At 43.8% G+C, this 21,210-nt stretch overlaps 1 protein-coding gene across 4 annotated transcripts in view; it reads left to right on the top strand.

The window, feature by feature from the left end:
• The window catches only part of CACNB4 (calcium voltage-gated channel auxiliary subunit beta 4), a 112,302-nt gene that overhangs the window by 26,043 nt on the left and 65,049 nt on the right, over window positions 1–21,210 (top strand). The window contains exon 1 of one of the 4 annotated variants that reach the window (XM_076343198.1): window positions 17,604–17,699. The exons of the other annotated variants lie outside the window; for them this stretch is intronic. Coding sequence (XP_076199313.1) covers window positions 17,655–17,699 — 45 coding nt within the window. The 5' untranslated portion in view covers window positions 17,604–17,654. Of the gene's footprint in view, window positions 1–17,603; window positions 17,700–21,210 lie in introns of those variants that run through there. 4 annotated transcript variants of the gene reach the window in all.

The following is a 21,210-nucleotide window of genomic DNA, read 5'->3' as shown; positions in this document are numbered from 1 at the left end:
TAAAGATGGAATTGTTTTGAGTCATGAAAACACTAATAAACACTCCTACACGCTTGCAGTATTCAGGCTCGGTTGTTCTAAATAATTATAATTGCTTTAATTCGTCATATTTTGTGATGGCTTGTTCATTAAATCATGAGCTCCATGAAAGCTCCAGCTACTGAGTCGATCTGGTAGAAATAGTAAGATAGTATTTAGCTGTTTGCACAAAATTATGCAGCAATTATGACGAAACAAATTCATTCCAGATTCTGCTGATTACCATGGTAACCCACATTCAAAATAGCAGTATAAGGCCACTTAGCAGAAGAAAAACAGGGTTTTATCCCTTATTAACTGATGCATACTATAGATTTTGTTAAAGAAATCCTTAAAATGGAGGCGCTTCCCTTCTTAATTGCAGTCGCGTTGTAACACTGTGAATCTTCCTAGGAAAGGGCAGAGTGATCTTGCTAGGAGCATCTCTCTCACAGAATAGCTAACCTTTTGCTTTGCATAACACGTGCTATATATTTTTGACTTTTCTGACTAATGGCAATTACTAAGGGAGGACAAGTGGCTGTTACAGGCAGAATTCCCAGGTTAGCAAGGCAGCCTATTTTTAGGTGCATCCTGAAGGCACGGCTATTAAGTTCTGTGCAGTGCTTCCTGTAGCTCCAGTTTATAGCTCTCGACTCGGAGAAACTTGAGCTGGATGATCGATTGGGCTAAAAGGATCTCATGCAGATGTAATCTGTGAGGCTTTGACAGCTCCAAGAATTTAGGAATTGAGTATTGACTCCCAAAAATAAAGCTGACTGCAGGTGTTATCAAAATAGTTGGTCTGGATTCACGTTATGCCTGTGCGTATGGTGTATATTTGTTTTAAAGTGGTTTGAAGCTGTGATTTTTTTTGAAGGCAGTTTTTCCCAATTGTGCTGGCCAGAAGCTTTTGAATTAAAGCTGAGAATTTTTTCTTTTTTTTTTTTAATTCTTTCTCCAGAAATTGAAGTATTAAGGAAAGCATTTGATGTCGTAGCACTCGTGGTAAAACTGAAAGACTTTCTTATCCTGTAAATATTTTACTCATCATTGGTCTCTAAAGCTTTCTGCTATGAGTCACACCCCAGCGTAACTGCAGAGGAAGGTATCAGGGCATCTTGATAATGCCCTGCTGGCTTTGTGATTAAGAGCATGAGCCTAGCCTGTACAGACCCAACAGAGAACGATGTTATCTATCTGGTGGTGGTGGGGGCAGCTCTGATGTGAAAGGCTGCGGCAAGGGCTTTGGGGATGCTGCCGCAGAAGGGGATGTAGAAAACCATTCCCTTGCCCCACAGTGGGTCCCAAGTTCCCGTGGTGGAGAGGCAGGCAGAGAACGGGGAGAGGTTGGTAGCACTGAACCCCTAAATAAACATGGTTTTCATGCTGCAAAGCGACTGGAGTCTCCCCTGGCAAGAAAATGGCTGTAACAGATGTGGCTCTTCGAAAGTGTGGAAGTGATAGAAGTGGTAGTGCTGGGGGCGTCCCGTGAGCTAGAGGAGGGGGTGTAGGGGAGGCCTGGGAGGCAGGCTGCAGGGAGCCAGGGTCAGTCGGAGCGGTAAACCTGAGCCCTGGGAGGAAAGGAGCCAGAATGCAGCAGAATTACCCAGTGCTTTAAAATAGATGGTGAAAAACTTAATTGTTCTAGTGGGAGGAGAATAGGAAGGATATGATTTCACTGATGACTACAGAAGATTAATTTAGTGGGTGCATACTTGTGTATTTTTATTTATCTGTTTGTTTGTGATCAGTGAAGCGTAACAGGAATGCATTCTTTCTTTCACGTCCTCCAATTATTTTACTTGCCAGTACGTTCCCGAGCAGTACAGAGGGTGGGTTTATGCACAGTTCTGTTTGAGGCAATGGATGCCCAGAAAATGCTCAGTGAGGTTGAGATGTAGTTGTAAGAATACAATCGATGAAGCCTTTAAAAATTCACTTTTGCATCACATCTCTAAGACTTGATGCAGAACTGAAGCTCAAGTTCAGGGTATGTTTTCACTCTGCCCAGAACACTGATGTGGAAGCTGGTTCCTCTCTACTTCCTAACTTAACTGAAACCACATGGTGCTCTTCTTATGAAGAGGTTCTTGAAATACTTTCCTCCCTTGGATTTGCTTGATAAATGATACAGGGCAAGCATAAAGCTGTTTTTTACCATGATACACTTAGTGTTGTGCCATTTCCTCATTCTAGAAGGTTATTTTAAGTGATTTGTATTGCTTTGTAATAGCAGAAGCAAGTTAGCAATTTAGTGTTCTTGCAAAGACTACAGCTTTCCATTTTTTGGGTTACTGGACCAAATCCCGGCTAGCATGTTTGTCTTGCTCACACGTATATTCAGTGGCCTATCAGAAATGCTGAAAATCAGAGTCCAGGTCTCTAAAGCTGGTAACTCTGCACCTACCATTAACTGACACTTGTTTCAGGTGTCGGACTTGGAGTCTCAGCAGAGACCAAAGACAGCTCATTTGAAACAAGAAGACGGCACAGCATGCATGAAGTATACCTGTGCCACAAATGGCCGTAATGTGCTTATTCCATTCATTAAATGTATTTAAGGGGCTTATGAATGGGTTGCCTGTGCTGTACATTACCTGTGAAGATGATACTGGCATCTGACAATACTTTGGTGCTGTTTGCTATTTCTTTGTGGTTGGCGAACTATGCCTGTGAGTCTTGCTACAATAAAAGCCCTTTCTGGAAACAGCTTCGCAGTTTCTTAAAATTGACGGTTTAGTCTGCACTATGAACATTAGAAAGATGGAAAAAAATTTTGGGACCTAGTATCTGTTAATGCTCAGAGGGGAGAGGAAAAATTGTCTGCAGGTAGAAGGAATATTCTCATTACCCCTACATCACTGCTCATTTAAGATAAAGGCATTCAAACGTCTGTTTTACAATCTGTATAGAATTAAAGACATTTGGTATTTTAAGAAAAGGTTCTCGTGAATGTATCAGACCCATCAAGCTTCACCTATTGAGCTAGATATTCACAGTTCAGAGCGTAATTCAGCTCGCTGCTGTTCCTTTGTCACCTGTGCCCTTACCACCTACTTTCCCACCCCCAAGTTTTAGGTGGGTTCTTCAAGAGATGAATAAAACCAAATTAGTTGCACGAAGAAGAATTCAGGGCTTTCAAATTCAGTGGGGAGAGCGGGCGCGCATGTGTGTGGGAAGGAATGAGTCCACTGACAAAAGAAGCTATTAAATCTTTAATGCTTGCTTCCTGCTACTATGAAAAGTATTGAAGACATTTAATAAAAAGTCTTCCCCCCCCCCATGACTAAGTCTGTAAGGCTGCTATACTGAACTTGGGTTAAATTCCTCAGCTATAAGATGCCGCGCGTTAACACCTGCTTGAAGGACCGTTCCCTGTTCTGGAATCAGTGGTGTTGGACTATATTGCTGTTATAATCTATGCCTGCACAGAATTTTAGTTATAACATATTTTTAACTTTGCTGCTTCCTGTACATCTGCAAAGCAATTACATCTTATTACCTTCAACAAGTCATAGCGGTGCCTCCCCCATGCAGTGAGAAGATGCATAAATGATACGCTCTCAAACAGTGAAGCAAGACTGGTGTGGGTCTTCCCGGGACGGGGATGTATCCAGGCAGCTAGCGAAAGTGTAAGCAGTAGCAAGTTACTTTGAGGAGTAGCTGGGGGGGGATTTATGAAGATCCAACTGTGTTGGAATACTAATACAGAAATACAGGTAGTATCACACACACAAAGGCAGCTGAAGAAGCAGGAAAATGCTGATTCAGCATTCTCTCATGATATATTTGTTGCTTTTGTGCTCAAAGACATGCAGTGCTTCAGCCTTTGGTTCAATCAATTCGTCTCTCTGACTGTTTAATCACTGGAGTAAGCAACGGGCCCTTCTACATCTTTCCATTAGGCAGGATTAGTGCTATTTATTTATTATTCATGGTGGACCTTCCCTGCTTCATTTTCTTGTAATGCATACCATGCGGTGTCTTTGAATTTCAGTTACTCTGCAATTATTTAGTGATTTCTGCTTTGTGATTTTTGGTCGGGGATGATAGCTGCATCCTTCCCTATCACTTTCCCCTGCCTCCATTACTTCCGCAGTGCCCTACTTCCATCCCACCTGGATCTAGGCTGGAAGCCCTTGGCTGAGTTATGATCCAGGCTGAGTGGGAAGCAAAAGGAGTTCAGCTTGCGCTGGGGAGAGATGCTGTATCGTTGAGAAGGGGGTGAAGCAATGCGTCTCCCTCGGAGTGGTGTGGAACTGGGGTGAGCATGGAAGTCCCTTCGCCTGGACTGCCCACCTTCACGTGTGATACACAAGATCAAGTCAAGAGCTGGCAGGAGTAGATGGAGAGGAGCCATAACTAAAGACTCTGAATCTTTCAGTGGAACAGAGTTTTCTGAGAAATACAGTCAGTCTGAAACGGATGATCAGAAAGACCAGTGGGTTTTGCTGGATGCAAGACAGGGTAGCTTTTGGGTGGGCGGGCTACTCCTGAGACAGGTATCTGATACTTTCAGGCCACGGGTAGACTTGAAGTGGTCACTGTAGCCTGTATCGCATCACGGTCCCCAGATGTCCGGATTGAAAACGGTTGGAGGGAGTGATGGCTGGTGTGCCCAGGGAGCGGTGCAGCTGGGGAGGAAGGGACAGGGAGACTGGTGATGTCCGGGTGGATTTCATTTTGACGTGACATTGACCTGACGGTAGGAAACACAGCTGGGACCAGGAACTGGGAAGCGCTTTCTTGTCCTGTAGAATAGTCACAGTCCCAGAGCTTCCTCAGAAGGACTACTCTGTGGCTTGGGACTTAGTGCTGCCATGGTCCCTTGCTGGGGCTAGCTGCGCCCCTCCACCCTGCTCCTGTTTTGCCCCAAGCCTGGGGACCCTGGAGGCCCAGCAGGTTGGGCACCAGGTGTTGAACCACACCATGGCTTCCCTGGACGGACCTCAGGTCTGGGAGCACTGCCTGTGTGAAACCAGAGACCTGCATCCGGTAAAACTGATGGGCTTTTCAGTTTCCCTGTAGAAAAATCTCATTATAATCTTGAAATCCTCCTGTTTGTTGGGCAGCCACTGTCACACTACCTGTCAGGACAGAGGACTAATTGAAAGGCATCTTGGCAGGTTATGAATGTGGGCAGAAAATAAAATGCTAATCGGCTGCAAAAAGACAGTCTGAAGGAGAGTAATCTTAAGCATACATTGAACAGATGGATGGTGAGAAGAACAAGGCCAGAAGTCGTCTCACAAAGGTGAGCATAAAACATGCATTGCGTTTATCAGAAACATGTCTTTTGTTAAAGCATGAAAGTGCCATTTTAATGCTCCAAATCTTGTCTCTTTATTCAAACAATTAGGGAAAACAGAACACGTTTTTACTAGTGAACTCCCAATGCTATACTAAGGGAATAACTATCTTCAGTAACCTTTGCTCAGGTAATTTAAAAAGAATGAAGGCAACTGTTCCCAAAAATCAGAAGATAAAAGTCTCTGAACTGAGCTCCCTAACGGTAGCTGTCAGCAGCATTTTAGTGGTGAGGATGATTAACCTCTGGAGCAAAGAGAAGCTGTGGATTGTCCTGTCCTTGATGTCTTCAAATTGAGACCAAATGCCTTCCCGGCAACTTCCGTTCACCTAGTATAAATTATTTTTCCTAACACAGATTTGTAGGTCTCAGTTAAGAGGTGTGGTGGGTAGGTGAAATTCTTTGGTCTACGACTTACAGAACATCAAACTCGATCACTGTCCTTTCTGAACATGAACTCTGAACTTCTGAACGAGTCCTTTCTTGCTTCCTGGGTGAAACAGCTGTTGGGTACGGCAGTGTACAGCTATGGCTTGCAATGTGCCCTTGTTTCCAGATTCATGCTCCAGATGTGAAGGAGCTGCGTTCATTGATGCAGTTCCAAGGAGAATTTGAATGATAAAATAGTAAAACCAAAGTGTGGGTTTTTTCCCCCCAGATTTTCTCCATGTCCACCCAATTCTCCTTCAGTCAACGTCAACAGAAGTGATTTCAGAGTATCCTAGTACCAGCTAGGTTTGGAAAGCCATCCTAAAACCACAGGTTTCCAAGGGCCACATTTCTGACTGTAGAAGTCACGTTGGAGATTAATGAAAGCTCCTCATACATACGCTCCATCTGCAGAACACTACTCAGTAATCTTATTCTGCTATTTTTATTCTGCTGAACCAAGAGGTGGCAGCAATATTCACTACTAAGACATTTGACATGTTTTACTGTAGTATAATGTTTAATAGCAGTAATGAGGGTTCAAGTCATAATTTTATTTCTAGTCTGAACTGGAATAAAACCAATTTTCATCATTGCATCAGTGTGTCTGAAAAGAATGCTTATAAGTTTCTGGTCTAGACCTAAAAAGTTGGGTTACCTTTGGCTGCGCAGGGGTCAGTGTTGTAGAAAGTAATAACTACCATGTTTGAATAGAGTGAATGAGAGTCTAATCTAGTATTCTGTCCATCGCAGCAGCTAATGGCAGATATTTCTGGAGAATAAAATGCAGTGGAAAACAGGTACAGAATAAGCTGTCAACAATATTAGGTCTCTTCCTAAGCATGTCCCTGCCAAGGGATCAAGGCTGAAAGCAAAGCTTGACTACATCCCTTCAAATTTTGCTAAGCAGAACATGTAGATCTACAGTAGTTGTAGTATTCAAATAAACGTCCAGTCCTTTTTTTAAGGATAAGCTTTGCAAGTTTTTGGTTCCATTGTTTATTTTAATAGATGGAATTTTTCTACAGTTTGGATAAATATGTCCTTTTATAAATTCTGATTTTTATCACCTTTTAATTCTGTGCTCCCTCATCTGTGCCCCCTCATCTGGATATTGAATTAAATCCTGAGAACACGGGGTTCTGATCTACTTCTCTATTGCTCATAATGATTATAGGCAGGGATGGCAGACCTGCCATTATTTAGTATTCTCAACACTTCCAATTATAATATTCTGTTTTCTGCTTGTAACTCTGTCAGGCTTAGCTGTTCAAGCTGAATTTTTCCATGCTTGCTCTCAAATGACTTCATTTCATGTGAGAACGTTGCTATTGTAATGGAGACTCTTTTTTTTGGACCGTAGCAAATATTAGACCCTAAATATTGATCCTTCTCCATTTATTCCTACTTTTTTTGTTTACTGTCTCATAAGCAGTTTTAGATCTAGGACGGAACTTTCCTCTCAGCAGTCTATTTAGGGTTTGGGTTTTTTTAAGTAGTCTCTGTAACGATGTTGTCAAAGGCCGGAATAAACTAATCATTCTGTTCTTTTTTTATGCATGACTGTAGGGTTTGAGAGATTAGGGAAAATACATGTCTAACAACTGCATGAAAGAGTCAGGGGGAAAAAAACCCTAGTATTTGTGTAAGTGTTCAGAGCATCAGAAATTACCTGATCTGATCAAGCTTCTGAACTATACCTGAGCTTTCACAGAATTGCATCCTAACATCATGTGCATCGGTGCATCATTTCAAACTGGGAATTTTAAAGGTTTACCGATGGGTTCAAACATCTTTGCTGAGAAACAGATTCTATTCTATTGTATTTTAGTAGCTCCTCATGCATCAAACCCCTTTTACACATAGGGCTTTTCATACCTGTAACATGAAGACGGGCTCTGCTGCTGCAAGGGTTTTTATAATTATGATTGTTCTCTTTTGTAAGGAAAAGGCAGAAGGTATTTTTAGTCGTTTCTAACTGCCTGAGATTTGTAAAAGGACTCATACAGTGCTGCTGGCATGTGGAGTGTTTTGAGATGCTGAATTAATGAAATGAGACTTGCAGGTGTTTATCACCCTGAGCAGAGCACAGATGACTCAGTTCATCCCAGATTCCCATCTGACTTAGCTAGAGGATGGCGGTGCCGGGGGAACCCTGAACTCTTGTCCTGTCCCAAGTCACTGCTGTACCTGGATGCGCTGGTGCAGACCCCACCTGGCATGAGGTCTCCCTGCAGCGAGGGTATACTGTGGAAGGAAGAGGGGTGACATTTTGGCTGTTTGGTGTCTATTTTGAGCCATCCTACCTAGCACAATGTGGCTGTTGGCAAGCTTGCCTAAGGCCCTTAGTCCTCCTCCTGGAAATGGTGCCTTTTGTTTCCTTCGAGAAGGAGGAAGAATTACCAATGGAAGGGGGTGGACCTCTCAAATGGAGGCACATTAGAAATATGTTTTAGCATTCCTTTACTGGCTTACCTGTTCCAGGACAGTCCCATAATGATGATGAGCAGTCATCGTTTTCAGGAGTTTTTACACAGATTTTGTGTTCTGCTTCTGGATGGCAAGAACTCTTTACAAGCAAGAACTCAACTTACTTAAATATACAGAGCCAAATCCTTGAATCTCTGTTTTTCTCAACTCGGTTCACAACTATCCTGACTAAATATTTAAAGAAATCAGGTTGGATAAGCGGTTCCTCATTCATTGATCTGTTGTTTCTGGATCAGTTTCTCCACTTGGATGGGTGTCATGGAAATCTACTGAAATGAACTGAAGAGTTTCCTATAGTCCCCTGCCATGAAATTCGAAGTGTTGTGTTGAAGTATATGGTAATTGGATTATAAAGCATAAGAAAATGCAATAAAATCAACAGGCTAATGAAGCCGTCCCTGTAAAATCCCAAGGAGAAGCAGCAAAGTATAGATAAGTTTGTGTCACGTTTGCCTAGTTTCATTTATTTATTTTTCCCTTTAACCTTTTAAGAAGAACAACAAATTCTCCTTAGCACTAGGACTTCAAAACTCTTTGTCTGATGCCTTTTAAAACACCCTTTGTCCTAGTCTAAGTTACCCTAAATACAAAACAGAAACTGTAGTTTTACTAGTTTATCTAAAGAAATAAAATATCTCCAGTGAAACCATATTTTTTACAGAAGTGGGCATTTCATTTTAGCTAGCAGGAACGTCTGTCCAGCTCCAACTGCTCAGTCAAGGCTTGTTTTCTCTGAAGAACTATTACTTGATAGTTGTAATTTATCAAAAATATATTTCAAGTAACCTTTTTATGAATGTCTACTGATAAAACTACAAATATTTGAATGTATTTGGGAAATTAACACTGACCAGAAGTTTTCTAGGCTGTACGTCCTTTATAAGATTGGAAAATCTTTCTGCTTATTGCTCTGTAGCCTCTGTGACATCCTCCATCTCACAAGTTTGGGATTTTGATGAACTCACTTAGGATAGCAGCATATTACTGCCACCAGCTAATATACTCTTTTGTTATAATGGGTATCAGATGATGCTGAATATCTGGAGATGATCCATATGCAGAGTGCGTAACATTAAACAAACAGCTGTGGTTGGATGGCTTGTACCTGGCATTCCCGGTCACCACGGCCGTACGCTTGCAGTGCTCCTTCCCCCATTACAGGCTCCCTGCAACTTTGCTTTTATCAGCCCCAGGTGGATGGTTGTTGCTCTTGTGTGTGTGTTTCAGTACTGAGGAGGCTTTCCAGAATGCAGCAGTGACTTTCACTACTTGGGTAAAATAGCACCAGCTTCCCATAAACTTTGTAATTGGCTTTTATTGATAGTTTCCCATCATTTCATCAGTTGCAGTCTAAAGTGGTATACAGCAACACTCAGCATCAGCACTTAGAGCAGTTAAGGAGATTGATTAACATTCATAAGAAAAGAAGAGGAGCTTAAGATAAGAAATAAAACAAATGCTTAATCCTTTGGCCCAGATGGCTTTTGGCATGGAAGATAAAAATGTGTATCTTCTCTAAAAACAGAACCCCCCTTACCTTCCTTCCAACAAAGAAACATGACACAGTTCCAGCCATAAAACCACTCTTGTCTTTTCGGGTTGGTACCTGTAGTGTGACTTGGTATTTTGGACCTTAAGCCAGTAGCAGCCTGGTGGATGCTGAGAGCTGCTGATCAATGGGAGTTTTGCTGGAGGGACATCTCTGTGTGTTCAGTGTCTGTGAATATCACCATGACCGCTCAGCTGCCCACGTATCAGTGTAGGTACTTCATTTCAAGTTCAAAGTCTTTAAAAGGGACACCCGTGTTAATACAGTGGTATGGCTATGGGCTATGTCTTGCAACATTTTGCAGGTAATTTCGGATTTGCTTCGCTCAATACTGTGCACCACTGGGAGCCACAATTAAGAGTTGGCTTGAGTTATTAAAACCTCAGAGCACATTCATGTCTGCCTCAGGAGGTGGAGATAATCTACTCTTCTTTATCAAAAACACTCTGGAAGGCCATAGCTATGGTTCCGAGTTCCCCACTGCTCAGCTTCTTGCAAATCTCCATAGTGCATGCAGGAAAGAGAAATTTCACAACTAGTTAAATATAGAGGATACCTACAAATGTAGCCCAGTTACCTCTCTCATTGTAGGTGCTTTGAACCAAGAGAAAGTGACAATGAAGTCTTCACACCCTCTTTAATTATAGCAGCCTTTATATAACAGTGTCAGATAAATGTGATTTAGAATAGGTGGCACCTCACTTCCTCCAGAAGAACTGTCAAATTAGACCCTACCAGACTAACCTACTACTTGAAATTCAAAGAATTAAAGCATGCCATCGAGTAGTCTCTTTGAATAAAACGTTTAAATGCGCAGAATCCTCTGTGCCATGACATATCCCAAACAGCACAATACTTCTTTCTTTTGAAATATAAATACATACTTATTCATCTGATAGCTTCGAGGACTGCCAAATAGCACAAATGTCACCCAGTTCTCATTGCCCGTGAGATGTTGGAAAACAGGGTTGGTGAGGATCTCAAGAGGTTATCTTATTTGTACCTCCCCCCCAAGGCAGAAGCTGTTGTTACTGAACCAGATGCTTATCTAATCCGTATTATAAAACAGAGGGGGGGGGGAGAGAGAGAAAGAAATTGCTTTAGAGGGAGAAGGGGTAAGCAATTGGGCTATGCCAAATAACTTAGAAGAGTGAGGAATTGGACTCTTTCCAACAGATGGAAGCAAGTTCTGCCTTAGGTGGATTGCTGGAGAATGCTGACGGTCCTTTTCCTTTATATTAATGAAATACGTACTTGGGCTGTTCTGCTGATTTCAACAAGGGCAGCATTATATGGGGGAGAGCAATTTTCTTCAACAGGTCCTGGAATTCAGGCAATGGAAGATCAAAACCAATGCTTATGTTTCATATGAAGTATGCTGATGAAGGCTGCGGGTTTTGGAGCCTTCTGTGTGCTTAAAACTGATAGAAAGAGTGGGTCCATATCCAAATGTGCTATTAATGTAACCACTAATGCTTTTTGTTAATATGCCCTTGCCCGCTGCGGGGATACTGTCTCATTACCCATAAGTAATGTTGAGAGTCCAGGATTGTAACCTTACTGTCAGAGCAGGGAGAGGCCATAAAGAACTTCTGACCTTCTTCACTGAGTTGGTGTTTGGGTTTTGTTGCTTCAGGGTTAATATTCCCGTCGATCTTCTCTCCTCTGCAGCAGCAGGAAAAGAGGCATTGAGGTCTGCAGTCCTGCTGCACGACTCGCAGTGAGTTAGTAACAGCGAAATCCCAGGTGAAAGTGAAATTTGTTCAAGTATGAAAAAGAGAGAACTTGCTGACTTACATTCTGGCTTTGCGCACTGCAGTGCTGAGGCATTTACTTGACTTGGCAATCTAGTTACTGCGCATTTATTCAGATAGCACTTTAGTGTGTTTATGCAAATAGTTCATTGCTACATCTCCTAAAAGAACCATACAAGTGCTGTCATTTGATTGTGCAATCATTAGATTGGGCTTTAAATAAAATTTCCTATGGTTCCGTACAAAATTCATGCCCTGGGAAAAGAAGCAGTATGCCCACATTTGGATAGCTCAGAAATGACTAAATAATTGATATTCAGGAATATATGGATGTATGTCTCAAAGAACTTCCTTTGCACTTCAGAAAGGGTTGGCTTTAAGAAAAAAGGAGAATATGAATAATCTCTAGTGGGATCAGAGTATTTGGAGGAAGCCGAGTATTTCAGAGGTCTGTGGGATGCTCAAAATATTCTGACTTCCAATCCCTTCTCTTACCCCACCCCCCAATAGGGCGAAATAAAGTCTGGCTTTAATGTTAATGCTGGCTCAAAATGTCAGGAACAGCTTAATTATCATTGAGTCCAGCCTCTTATGTGGCCCCTAACTTCAGGAGGAATTCTTTCTTTGGAATAATTCTTGTGTTTCGTTGTGTGGTTCCCATCTCTGCTCAAGAAGAGTTTTTGGTAGGTAGTATTTGAGGGCAGGTATAGTTAATCACTGTTACTTGCTCTTGTTTTAGACAGAATTTCTGTGTTGCATTTATTTGAGGCCAGAAGACAATGTGTTCATCTGTGCTATATCCCCAGTGACCTACCGGTCATTAGAAGTTTTAGAAGACTCTTTCCAAATGCTAATATTATCTTAGGTAGCCACGTGGAAACAGGAAGCTATAGGTAGTGCTATCTTAAGGTACATGCTTGCAGGATCATTCTCCAATCCCCAAGATTAAAAGGAAGCACAGAAAAACAGCTTCCTCTGTGTAACGTGTCTGAGACTAAAGACTTTTGGGCAGTTGTGATTATGCCGCAGTGTACATTTGCCTATGAACGGACACTTAGTGCACAGGCGATCCAAAGTCCTTCGGGTACACATGCCCAGGGACTCTTGGGTTCCCTGAACAGCCCTGCTTGTGAAGCAAGGGTTGCCGTTAACAGGGACGAAGTAATTGCATTTCTCGTCATGAGATCACTTTTGCTTTGGCTGCTGCTGAGTGTGGGAAGGGAACAAGACTGACTGGACTTTACCTGCTAGCTGTTGTTTCCCATTCTGCTCCGAGTCCAACACACTTTTCTGGCAAGCCTGTCCTTTTAACTTCAGACTTCTTATGAAGCATGTAAAAAGTCCTGAGAAGGAGGAGGCTTCTAATTACCCAGCAATAACAATTCACGGCTGTTGTGGTTTAACCTGGCAGGCTGCTAAACACCACACAGCCGTTCACTCACTCCACCCCCTCCAGTGGGATGGGGGAGAGAATCGGGGAAAAAAAAAAATTCGCGGGTTGAGATAAAGACAGTTTAATAAGACAGAAAAGGAAAGGAAAATAATAATAATGGTAAAAGAATATACAAAACAAGTGATGCACAATGCAATTGCTCACCACCCGCCAACCAATGCCCAGCCAGTCCCTGAGCAGTGGTCACCGCTCCCCCGGCCAACTGCCCCCAGCTTATATACTGAGCATGACGTCCTATGGTATGGAACATCCCTTTGGCCAGTTTGGGTCAGCTGTCCTGGCTGTGCCCCCTCCCAGCTTCTCGCCGGCAGGGCATGGGAAGCTGAAAAGTCCTCGACTAGTGTAAGCACTGCTTAGCGACAACTAAAACATCGGTGTGTTATCAACATTGTTCTCATCCTAAATCCAAAACACAGCACTGTACCAGCTACTAGGAAGAAAATTAACTCTATCCCTGCCGAAACCAGGACAACGGCCCTTAAGGTGATTCCGACTGATACCTTCGTTGTTAAGCCACGTGAACTTATGTTACACATCTTCAGCGATGGGACAGCCTGGTTTTTGACAGACGCATTGGGTAGGTCCTATAGAAACTGGATTGTTTTGTGTTTTTTTGTTTACATCTCCTTCAAAATGTCCTGTGCCCTTGGGAACATGTGGAGTCGTGGGCTGAGATCAAAGGACAACATACGCTTCCTGCATACAATATCGCAGTAACTCCATGTGAATTGTACTTCATAGCGGTCCTACTGACATCATCAGGGGATGGCAATCCTCAGTGAGGAATATCCCACGTGCTTATAGAGATTGCAACGCACCATGGTTAAATCCCATTAAAAATAGAGACCAGACTGCTTGAAAATGCCTATTTTAAAGCATTAGACCTTAAAAAGACTCAATTTGGCTCATTTACCCATTACGTGTTTTCACTGGGTCTCTTACAGCTACGCATGCACACGCACACAAACTGATGGGTTTTTGGATGCTAGTTGCTTTAGTGTTAGCCAAGTGCAGACTGAAGATGACAGGTACCAGAGTCTTTCTCTGTGCCTGAGGCAGTGGAATTCCCTGCCTAATAATATCAGATCATCTGTATTCTCTTTCGGGACTAAGCCAGGGATGATTTTGATCTCTCAAAACCTTCAGTTAATGTGTGACCCTCATCTGTTGTTGTAGTGGATTTTTTTTAATTATTCGTTTGAACCATTTTTTGGGAAGATCACCTAAAAAAGATGAAGCTTTTAACTCTCTCCCATTGCACTCTTTCTATTTTGCCTGTGCTAAGCTATCCTAAAAGTTGAAACCAAAGAGATTTGGCTTTCTGGAAGCTGACAGAGATGACCACCCATACATCCAGTGTAACACAGTGTCCCCCACTGTAAAAACATAACATGCTTTTACTGAATAATGCCCCATACTCTAGCAGTCATGTATAGAGATACCTGCGTTACATATCACAGTGGAATAGTGATGGCTTGTCACGGAAGTAAATTTTAAGTTATTTTCCTTAGCCTGTATATCCTCCCCTCTGCAAAGCTTCCTTGCTCCCTGTTTCCGAGCTCCATCCAGCCTCCTGTTCCTTCGGTATATTTTGAGAGCCTGATTACTTTTCAGACAACTTCTGAAGAGCCGCACGTCTTCCTCTCTCGCTTCAGCGTGCTACCTCTGTTGGTTTGCGTTGCGTGTTTCTTGGATAAATTACCTCATAATATTCAAAAGGGTCTTTGATTTAGAGTTTCTATATTACAGGTATTCGTACTTTTGCATTTTAGGCACATGCCTGGGAAAAAAACTTATAAATGCAGGGGTTCCTGTATTTTTTTGGGTCTTCTAATAATTTTCTCCAACTTAGACCATGAAAATGGGTGTTAGATGTGTATGTTTGGGCTGACTGAGGTTTGCTCTGTCGTAAGGGGGCCAGTGCAGGTCTCCCCCACGTCCCGGCCCTTGTGCTGGCAGCAGGGCAGTGTAGCTGGTGGGCAGGGAGGGCAGGGGCAGGACCCTGTGCCGCTGGCCCTGGGGAGGTGTCGGAGGGCAGGACTGCCAGGCTTGCCCGCAGCCCTTCAAGCAAACTGGGAAGAAGTAACTTGAGGCTCCTCGAGGGTGATTCAGAGCCCCTACCCTAACTAAACGGCCTAAGCACTGTATTTTAGGCACCTAAGCTAAACGCTTGAAGTAGGTTGTGCGACTGTCCCTTATGTTTAGATCTTTTTCAAGTACAATCCCTATTTAATGAGCTGAGTGTGTTTTTACAGCATCTTTTAGGAGCCTTTCAAGTTGAGTCATTAATATTTTTAATAACATCTGTGTCTTAAAAGGACAGTGTGAAATGTAAATACTGGAAATCAAATAGTGATTCCCCTGACTTCTGAATTAAATTATTTCATTACAAATTTATGTGAAGTTCACTTTTTTTTTTGCTTCTTGCATTTCATGGCCTTTTTTTATTTTGTGCTGACAAATGATTCTGATGTTGCACTTAGAAATTCCTTCTCATTTTAAATTTTAGTAGTCTCCTATCAACAATGTATTTATTATTGAAATTTGTAACATCACAGATCTTCAAGGTGAGGAGAAAGGGACCTGCTCCGTACCACAGACCCTAAAAATTGATCCATTGACTCCTGTATAGGGAGTTTAATGAGAATTTTAAAGACAATCTTAGAAGCCGAAATCCTCCTCCATCTGAACAGCCTTGCCCAAACCACCATGAAGTGCCCCAAAACATGCTGGCTGTGTTCTCCAGCCCCAAAGTAACTGGAAGGATAACCCCCAGGAGGAGGAGAAGCCCCTGCTCAGCCTCTGGGGCTGTTCCACACTTGGTTGAGATGGCCAGGAATGAGCCAGTTAGCGTCAATCGTAGAAGTGGTTTCTGTCATCTGAACGATGGTTCCACCAGGAGCGGTTTGACAGAAGTGCTGTCTTGTTTGAAACAGACCACTGAAAAGCCGTCAGAGAGTCATTATTAATTAACTACTCGCTGTGATTTGTTTGTTGGTTCAGCATTAGCAATGAGCTCATTGCACAGGACTAGACATGAAGTTGCTGTTCCTTGGAAGATCTCGTTGACTGAGGACTCAATCCTGAAAAACACTTCAAGAGACCTAAACTTTAACCATGAGATTCTTCTCTTGATCATCAGTGGGACTATGCTTCCTCTACATGTAGATACATAAGCTCTTGCAAACTAGGAGGTTATATGGACAGAAGCAAAGAACGCAAGGAGGGCATTAGGAGAAGTAGTAAATTGGGAATAAGACTTAGCATAACTTTGGGGAATCTTTGATGAAATTTGTAAGAAATTGTGAATAGGGGGAGAATAACACCTTTGGCTTTGCTTCAGATGTCTGCTGGACACTTCCCAAGTGATTCGTGGTAACTTTGCAGAACTAAGTTAAGCCTTTGGAAGGGATATTAGATGAAGCAAATGGAAAAGACAAATAGGAAGTGTTTGTGAACACAGAGATGTTGGATCAGATTGCACTGAAGATGAGATTTAAAATAATTGTTTTAATAAGGATAGGAAATAAATTGTAAATTATTTCCCTGCAATTCTTTTTTTATTATTTATTTACTTTTTTATCACATAGAGCTATTCTTTAGTGTTACACTTGCCCACTGCAAGTTCTGACGTTCTGGGAAGGAGAAACATTTGGTGCTTAAGCATATGAGATGGGAAGTCAAGAGACATACACGTGAACGGCTGGTTTTGCCGTTCCCTCACTGTGTGACTGACTCTGCTAGTCAATTAGCTTCTCTGGACATGGTTTCTTCACTTCTGGAATGAGGTTTGCCTGTCTCGTTGGCATACTGTGAGGTACAGCGAGTGTGCGCGTGTGGCTGATAGGCCACAGAAACAAGCAGTTACTTGAAATGAGAGGTGGAACCAGAAACTTCAGTATCAGAGCTCCAGTAGGACCCGTTTTAGAAATTTGTTTCTTAATTTAGTTGTAAATAAGTATGTTATGTTCTTTTAATTCTTAGCGTTTGGGGTTTGGTTTGCTTGTTTCCAGACCTTGGAGGGTGTGTGTGTGTGTGGGGGTGTTTCTCCTCAGAAACTAACCGCTGTTGTCTGGGATCTTGAAGAAGTGAGGCTGGGGGAAAGAAAGAAAGAAAGAAAGAAAGAAACGCCCCCGTTATTTGCCTCCCCTCGCCCCCTCCTCGGGCAACCGGGCAAGAGGTGGCCCCGGTGCCTGCAGGCAGCCGCCGTCGTCAGTTTGTCAGGGCCGCGGCCGGGCGCCGTGAGGCGGTTGCCGAGGCGGCGGCAGGGGGCAGCGGTGCGCGGGAGCGCCCCGCGCGGCGGAGGTAGCGGCGCGTCGTAGCCAATGGTGGCGCGGCGGCGGCGCGTCGCAGCCAATGGGGCGCGGCGGCGCGGGGAGCGGGCCGCGGCGGGCGGGAAGGCGCGGGGCGGGGGGGGGGGCTGCGGGGCGGCGCGGCGCCGGCGGGGGGCACCTGCGGCGGCGGTGGGCGCGGGAGGCGGCGCCGCGCGGCTGGGGCGTCCGCAGAGCTGAGAGGGCAGGCTCGGCTCGGCCCCGCCGCCGCCGCACAGTCCTCCGCCGCCGCTCGGCCCCCCCCCCCTTTCCCCTCCCCCGCGGCGCCTCGCAGCGCCGGTTCCGCACCGAGAGAGGCGCCCGGCGTCAGCGGACCTCCATGTACGACAATTTGTACCTGCATGGATTTGAAGACTCGGAGGCGGTGAGTGCCGCCGCCGAGGCGGGGGTCCGGCGGGGGCGAGGGGGGCCGCAAACACCCCCTCACACTCCCCCCCCTCAGGCTTTGTTACCGGAGGTGGCGTGTGCCGGTCGGAGCCACCCGAAATGCTCCTCCGTTACATAATTTGGGGGGGGGGGGGGGGAGCGGCAGTATTTCGGGGTCCCGGCAGAGCTTGCCGTCGGTCCCCCGCGCTTGTGCACCCGCAGCCGTGGGCAGGCGCCTCCCGGAGCGGGCAGCCGGGCAAGCGCCGGCTCCCGCTCCCGTTACGTTCGTCAGCGTAGCAGGGAAAGCTGCTAATTACACAATACTCGGTGCGTGTTTGACAAAACAGCAGCAGAAGTTGCTCGGCTGCCATCTGTATCGCACGTATCCTGGCCAGCCGGTCAGCGTAGGCGCGTTTGGGATGGATTGACAAAGCAGCGGTGCAGGTGCCGTGGTGGCCAAGGCATCATCGGGGTGACGGTATCTGTATTGCCCAAAAGAAGCCGGGACAGGCTGGCGTTGTTCGTTGGGAAATGATCTCCCCACCGCCTCCCCCCAGTCTGCAACAGCCTTGCTGGGAAACCGGTGACATCCCTCACAAAATGGTTCTCTGGCAGCGCGGAGGCCCCCTGTTACTGTGGTCAGAGCTTTACGCCCAAAATAAGAAACCTTAGTGCTGGTTGTCCAAGTGGCGTTTCTTTCCAGCGGTAGCTGCGCAGGAGCCCCGTGGGGCAGAATTACTTGGGGCAAGGGAAACTGCTGGGATTGCCGTGGCAATGAACACGCTGTTCCATATTAAACAGGGCTCTGTTACATAAGGTGTTGTGGCCAGCTCATAAAATACATAGATTATAACATAAAATGCAGTGTACGTCAATGCAGACGTATGTATCGTATGATGTGGTATCTCCAGGAGAATGGACAAGATCCCGTATTGCTTTAGATGAGGCTCTTTTCCTTGCCAGATAATGAGGTCGTGTCAGTCTAGGGCTGGAAAGTGTAATCTGGCTACGTGTTGCCTCACGTACTAGCAACTTGTTTTAGCATCCGTTTATTTCAGAGGGAGAGGAACCACAACTGTGCAGAATTGAAATTAAATAATGCGGTACACCATGTTGAGAGGAAACCCCGTGTATTTGAATCCTGCAAAACTATGTATTTGAATTCTTTCAAAACTGTGCTTCTTTGGGTCAATTTTGAAATCCCTGCCTTTTTAGTGTGCATGTGTTAATTTGTGTTTTGTGTTTTCTCTCACTGCTGCTTAGAAGCTGCCATGCCAAGTGCATATGAGTGTGTTGGTTCCTTTAGGGATGTGTTTTAGGATCCAACTGGATGTTTCTGTAAACCAGGCATTTGTAAGGCAAAGCGTGAATTCTTGGGAACCGTTCTCAATCCTGAATCTGTCTTGTGCTGGTATAATGTCTTTCAGCAAAGTATAAATATGCTCTTAAGAAAACAACTTAAAAGTGTAGTAGCATGGCTAAGAAGGCTAACTTGCTGGATAGTGGTTGCTGTAGAAGAAATGTTTTATCTATAAAAGCCAGATTTTAAAGGTCACTAGGGAACGCAGATCAATGTCTAGTGGGATTCACTCGTGCTTCTGAGTTGCTTAACTCCAGGTATTTCAGTAAAGCCCCACTGATTTCTTCCAAGAACATTATTTGGGAAAAGCAGTTTAAGCAGTTTTAATGACAGCAGAAGACCAGAGACCGAACTGTTACACAAACATCTGTGTTAGTATTTGTACTGTAAGAATCATGTTAGTAACAGAGGAGAGGAACTAGGTCTTTAGCTGTCCACTTCAAAAGACTGGGATGAAGAAATCATTTCTAGGTTCTTTAATATTCTCTTAACTAGTTCGTGATAATGCTGTTTACAGCTTTTGTAATTTTACAGTCTCTCAGTACTTGAGAATGTTTTTGATAGACTTAACTTCTGAAATTGTGGAAATATGTGAGAACCTCAGCTTTCGTTAACAAAAAAAACCCCTGAAACCAAACCCTAAAAGCAATCTAGATCTCATAGTCATATGGAAAAGCTAGAGGCTGTAAACCCCAAAGGCTCAACACAAAGTAGATGAAATTCTCCAAGTGTTTGCTTTATGCTCCTGAACCATTTGCTTAAAACTTTATTGTTATTTTGGATTCTGACTCATGAATTGAGAATGCCTGCTGAGACAATATTCTGGCAAACAGGTAGCGTGATGGGTCATATGAGTATTACTTTCAAGCCAAAGAGAGCCAACGTAACAGAATGAATATAGTGAAAAAGAAATCAAGGGTAGAATAGTGGTTCCCTGCAGTTAAGAAAAAATAACTGTGAGTGTGCAAAGATTAAAGAAAAGGCCTCTGTATTGTTCTGGGGTTTAGGATCTGGAGGGCTTAGCATGTTGTGCAGCTAGTGAACTGAAGGAACTATGAGCTTGTATACTCTACGAGCTCTTTCATTCCCTGAAGCACAGGGAGATGTGATCAAGGACTTGTGCTACTTGCAATGTTTCTAGCATAAAATAAGCCATATCAAGATGAGTCATTCTAGTACAGTAACATCTTCCTAAAGTAGGCATTTGCCCTTATAAAAGCCAAACAGCAGTTTTCTATAGTAATGGCCTAATAGTCATGGCAAGAAATAAGAGCTAACAAATCATTGCATTTTTTACCCCAGTTTTCATTATTTTGCACATGGACCATGTTCACTCCGCATTTTCTCTGAAAGAAATCCTGGTGCATGCCCGAAATAGCAGAAAGCTGTTGTAACCTGGTGAACAAGCGGTGTTCACTCAGAAGGTCTGTCTTGACCTCCGGCTTGGAAGGCAGCCGCTTCAGAGTGAGCCTAACCGGTGCAGCTGCTGAGCGTGCTTTAGGCACTCTCTCAAGCAGGACTTCCGCAGAGATGCGGTAGGAGCTAAAGCTGTGCCTCGCTCTAATGATGGGGCCAAAATGAAAATCCACTTGCCCTCCTTTCTTGGGGTTTGTCCCTGCAATGTAAAGAGGCTAGCTAGTGGGCTGGGTTTATCACGGTGAATCTGTTCCTTATCAATGAAAGCAGAGAGAAGAGCAGCAGTTGTGATCAAGGGTTAACCTTTGTCGATCTTTGCTGGACTGAAATAGATGTGTGTTGCTGAGTGCCTCTGAACTGCTTCAAGCTAACCTAGTGGTGTTACAGTTAGAAATCAGCTGAATGGCACAGTGCCTTCAAATATCCATGATGAGGTTTTTTCAGTAATAAAACTGTACCCATTATAAGTCCTACATGTACATATCAAATTTTAATTTGCATTGAAGGAAAAAATGAACGATCAGTGTATGGCACTTACAGAGTAAACATGCTCGCTTTTGAAAAGGTACTATAAAATCACAACATTTAAAGATAGGCAAGCTGAGGTATGTACTGAATTTATAGCTAATCTCTTCTGGTAGATAATATACAGATTAACTGATCAGAGAACACTCTAGGAGGAGTGTACGGGTGAAATTTTCCTGTTAAAACCAGGAACAAATTACTTTTTAAC

Source organism: Aptenodytes patagonicus, chromosome 6 (genome assembly GCF_965638725.1).
Source record: "Aptenodytes patagonicus chromosome 6, bAptPat1.pri.cur, whole genome shotgun sequence".
Lineage (NCBI taxonomy): Eukaryota > Metazoa > Chordata > Aves > Sphenisciformes > Spheniscidae > Aptenodytes > Aptenodytes patagonicus.
This window is presented reverse-complemented; position numbering and strand designations above follow the sequence as displayed.